Raw genomic sequence first — 5,000 nt, 5'->3', positions numbered from 1 at the left:
GGTATAGCAGTGTGTGTAGCGCAGAGGTATAGCAGTGTGTGTAGCGCAGAGGTATAGCAGTGTGTGTAATGCAGGGGTATAGCAGTGTGTGTAATGCAGGGGTATAGCAGTGTGTGTAGTACTGTAATATAGTGTAGCATCACCTGTAGTTTGGTACGGTAGCATCTGTAGTGCACTACATTAGCACCTGTAGTTTGGCAGTACCTGCAGTATCTGGTCCCCTGCCAGCAGACGGCCGTCGCGGGCGATGACACCGTCACGGTACACCTCCTGGATCACCACGTTGATGAGGGGGGTCTCGTTGCCCCCGACGATGCTGATGCCCAGCTCCACATAGGGGTTGGAGCGCTGGATCTCTATGGTAGTGATCTCTCCTTCAGGCAAAGCTGACAGCTTCACACAGCCTGGAGAACACAGCCATTACACACACATTACCCACACACACATTACAGACAGACAGTCCTATACTGTAATCATATAAAACAGGACACAGTGTGTATTAGAAGCTGCAGGTTGTAGCTGTGTAGACCCTGGAAGAGGAAGTGACATCATACCGTCGTCAGCTAAAGGGGGCGGGGACTCAGGCCACTCCCACGCGGTGGAGCTGGTGCTGCCGGTACGGAGCAGGTGGATGCAGGGGTTACTGAGCGGCCGCTTCGCCCTCGGGGAGACGTACTCCAAACCGCGCACACCTGCGGGAGCACAGCACCACCTGCTGTTCAACGCACATCTACCACTGAATGACTGCCTCACCTGTAACCTGTGACTCATCCAGGCATGGGCTGGGTCGGGGCAGGGTCAGACTCACTGTCCTCCTCCGTGCTCTCCTCGAAGGCGGGGTTGTCCAGGCCGGACTCGTCGGTCCACATGGGAACCCCACTGCAGGTGTGAGCGCTGCCCCTGGGGGTGCAGGGGGAGTCCTCTTGCAGCTCTGTTTGAGGTGACCGGGCGGTGTCCGGCACCACGCTGTGCTCCTCCACGTCTGCGCGGTCTGACCGAGAGCGCTCCAGCCTCGCTCTCTGAGTCTGCGTCCCAGGACACCTGCGCAGACACACGGACACATCACACCTGCGCAGACACACGGACATCACACCTGCGCAGACACACGGACATCACACCTGCGCAGACACACGGACATCACACCTGCGCAGATGGTACACCTGTGCAGACACAAATAGGGCCCAAACCTCAGAGTAAAGTGAGCCCAGCCAGGACACAGACGCGTATCTCAGACAGAGCGGGGAAAAAACCGCAGCAGAGCCATGCCCACAACCCCCCCCACCACCACAGACACGCCAAACCAACAGCAACACGAACACCAAAAACCCAGGTGTTCAGCTGCAGCTGTCCGTCACAGCACATGACAGCGCATGACAGCACATGACAGCACATGACAGCTTCCTCTGAGATGAAAAACAGACCTGTTTGCACGCAGTTGGAGAGCATGATTCCCAATTCCCGATCAACTCTGCATGATTCCCGATCAACTCTGCATGATTCCCGATTCCCGATCAACTCTGCATGATTCCCGATCAACTCTGCATGATTCCCGATTCCCGATCAACTCTGCATGATTCCCGATCACCTTTGCATGATTCCCGATTCCCGTTAAACTCTGCATGATTCCCGTTAAACTCTGCATGATTCCCGTTAAACTCTGCATGATTCCCGATCAACTCTGCATGATTCCCGATCAACTCTGCATGATTCCCGATTCCCGATCAACTCTGCATGATTCCCGATCAACTCTGCATGATTCCCGATCAACTCTGCATGATTCCCGATTCCCGATCAACTCTGCATGATTCCCGATCAACTCTACATGATTCCCGATTCCTGATCAACTCTGCGTGATTCCCGATCAACTCTATCAACTCTGCATGATTCCCAATCAACTCTGCATGATTCCCGATCAACTCTATCAACTCTGCATGATTCCCGATTCCCGATCAACTCTGCATGATTCCCGATTCCCGATCAACTCTGCATGATTCCCGATCAGCTCTGCATGACTGAAGGCCTCTCTCTGCCCTCAGCTGGAATGTCCTTCAGCACAGAGGCAGCCGGTGATGAGCCTCACTGTTTCACATGTCTGAGTGCTTTGATCACAGATGACCTCACCTCATTAAAACAGCGCTGGACATTTTTATCCAGAATCAAAGTGGCAAGGGGCCTTTATTCAGAGCTACAATCCTTCCTACCTGCCAGGATCTGAATTCCAGAGGTATCCTGAAAACAGCAGAAGAGCCAGACTGGGACACCAATGCCTGGTGTTACAGTAATCCGAAAGAGAGAAGTTTAACTTTATCTGTAAACGTTTAAAGAATAAGGTGTGATGTGAATGACCAGGCCCTGCTGATGGAAATAGACAGCATGACGCTGTCCCATAGGGGTGGAGACTGTCCCACCTGTGTGACAGTCAGAGAAGAAGAACCTGTGACAGGGGTGGAGACTGTCCCACCTGTGTGACAGTCAGAGAAGAAGAACCTGTGATAGGAGTGGAGACTGTCCCACCTGTGTGACAGTCAGAGAAGAAGAACCTGTGATAGGGGTGGAGACTGTCCCACCTGTGTGACAGTCAGAGAAGAAGAACCTGTGACAGGGGTGGAGACTGTCCCACCTGTGTGACAGTCAGAGAAGAAGAACCTGTGATAGGGGTGGAGACTGTCCCACCTGTGTGACAGTCAGAGAAGAAGAACCTGTGACAGGGGTGGAGACTGTCCCACCTGTGTGACAGTCAGAGAAGAAGAACCTGTGATAGGAGTGGAGACTGTCCCACCTGTGTGACAGTCAGAGAAGAAGAACCTGTGACAGTGTAGCACCTGCACACCTGTGCATGCTGGAAGCAGAAAAGAGCTGCAGGACTGCATGATGGCCAGGGATGGATATGCTGCAGATCATAATACACCTGTAAACACACCTGAGCGTGTGCAACTGACACACACACGAGAGGCCAGCATGTTACCTTAACGACCTCCCTCTCCTGAGTGACACTGGGGTTAGGGTTAGGGTTAGAGTTAGGGTTGGGGTTAGGGTTAGAGTCTGGGAGCACGGCTGGCCTTGAACTCTCCTTGCGTGAGAAACTGAAAACCACGTTCTGCGCAGAGAGAGGGAAGAAGAACCCCATACAGCAGCTGCTTCCAGCCTCATAGGCATCGGAGCAGGAGACGACTGAGAGCCCTGAGAACTCAGCTTCCTACGCCGTTTATTTCTGAGCCTGAAAAGGCTTCAGGATTGTTTGATGCTCACATACCCCCGTACAGTCCGCTGCAGTTCACTGTGTGTTCGGCCAAATTTCAGAGGATTGAGCTCCCAGGTGGCTCAGTCAGCTAGGGTGCTCATTCCAGACTGAGACTCGGGTTCGAGTCAGAGGGCTCTCCCCCTGAAACCGGGGAGTCTGTAGTGGCGGAACACCTCAGCTATGACCCGCCAGGGGGGATTCCTACCCTGCAGCTCCTCGGGAGTGCAGATGATGTCACAGTGATGTCACGGTGATGTCATGGCGACACAATGTGGACATTCAATTAGCGACTCCAAAGCCAGGCATAAAAACGGTGGAAAAAGATGCCCTGTGCCACTGTCAGCACCCTGGTTGGGGAAAGCTTGTTAACAGGAGCTCGTTAGGGACAGCTTGTTAACGAGAGCTCGTTAGAGTTAAGCTCCTTGCGATCTCACAGCCCACTGCTCTCAACTCTGTGAGGGTCGTCATGGTAACAGCCTGGGTTTGCACTCCACAGAAGTGTCAGTGTTACCAAGGTAACTTAGAACTGTTCACACACTGCTTACACTAAACCACTTCCATTTTCATGCACCTACACTCTCTGACTTTAACTACTTTGTCAAACTAAACTGCTCACACTTTCTGAAACTAAGTAGCCAGTACATTCAGCGCAAATTTGCCATAGTGTCCAACTAAACCACTCACTCTGTCTGGCCTGCCTTATCCAAACTAATCTAAAATCTAATTTATGTGGACTGCACTGCCAACACCATGAATACTGTACGTGCCAAACTACCCAAAAAAACTATTAAGAGAGCTTAACGGACAGCAGCCGCGCTGCCACAGAGAGGGGCAGTGTGGCACTCACCACAGCTGCGGGTTTCCCTTTGCCGTCTCACAGAAGAAATGGTTGAAAAGGTTCCTGGAGTTAAAGTTTCCCAGCATGGCTGCAGAGCGCGGAGAACTGCCAGCCGTCACACGGCACAGAGAGGCATAATCCCCCAACCAACACGTGATGCCGCAACTCCTGAGCCAATTATACGGGCCCTCCGGAGGAGGACACGCCCACTGGCTGACATTAGGAGTCACTATCACCCAGACCAGGAGCCCCCACAAAAGTGTGTGTGTGTGTGTGAATGTGTGTGTGTGTGTGAATGTGTGTGTGTGTGTATGTGTGTGTGTGTGTGAGTGTGTGTGTGTGTGTGTGAGTGTGTGTGTGTGAGTGTGTGAGTGTGTGTGAGTGAGTGTGAGTGTGTGTGTGTGTGTGAGTGTGTGTGTGTGAGTGTGTGTGAGTGTGTGAGTGTGAGTGTGTGTGTGTGTGTTACCTGTGTGTGTGTTACCTGTGTGTGTGTGTGTGTGTGTGTGTGAGTGTGTGTGTTACCTGTGTGTGTGTGTGTGTTACCTGTGTGTGTGTGTGTGTGTGTGTTACCTGTGTGTGTGTTACCTGTGTGTGTGTGTGTGTGTGTGTGTGTGTGTGTGTGTTTGTGTTACCTGTGTGTGTGTGTGTGTGTGTGTGTGTGTGTGTGTTACCTGTGTGTGTGTGTGTGTGTGTGTGTTACCTGTGTGTGTGTGTGTGTTTGTGTTACCTGTGTGTGTGTGTGTGTGTGTGTGTGTTACCTGTGTGTGAGGTGAGCCGGCAGGTCGCAGCGCTGCATGGTGAGGGGGCAGGTGGGGCTGTAGGGGCAGGTGACGGACAGCTTGTCCAGCAGCTTGTGTACGAGGATGCTGGCCTTCCTGCAGTGGTGCAGCTGCAGGGGGGCGCGGTCCAGCGGGCAGAAGT

General features: G+C 52.7%; 1 protein-coding gene across 2 annotated transcripts in view; it reads right to left on the bottom strand.

Annotated features, from left to right (window-relative positions):
• lnx2a (ligand of numb-protein X 2a) overlaps positions 1-5,000 on the bottom strand; it is a 16,937-nt gene that overhangs the window by 5,184 nt on the left and 6,753 nt on the right. For both annotated transcript variants that reach the window (XM_036522655.1, XM_036522656.1), the window contains exons 2-5: positions 4,838-5,000; positions 809-1,041; positions 555-692; positions 205-404 (exon numbers count right to left, since the gene is read on the bottom strand). The exon at positions 4,838-5,000 is cut by the window's right edge and continues 343 nt beyond it. In XM_036522655.1, coding sequence (XP_036378548.1) covers positions 205-404; positions 555-692; positions 809-1,041; positions 4,838-5,000 — 734 coding nt within the window. The remainder of the gene's footprint in view (positions 1-204; positions 405-554; positions 693-808; positions 1,042-4,837) is intronic.

This window comes from Megalops cyprinoides, chromosome 2 (genome assembly GCF_013368585.1).
Source record: "Megalops cyprinoides isolate fMegCyp1 chromosome 2, fMegCyp1.pri, whole genome shotgun sequence".
Lineage (NCBI taxonomy): Eukaryota > Metazoa > Chordata > Actinopteri > Elopiformes > Megalopidae > Megalops > Megalops cyprinoides.
The sequence above is the reverse complement of the archived record's forward strand: the minus strand, read 5'-3'. Positions and strand labels throughout refer to the sequence as shown.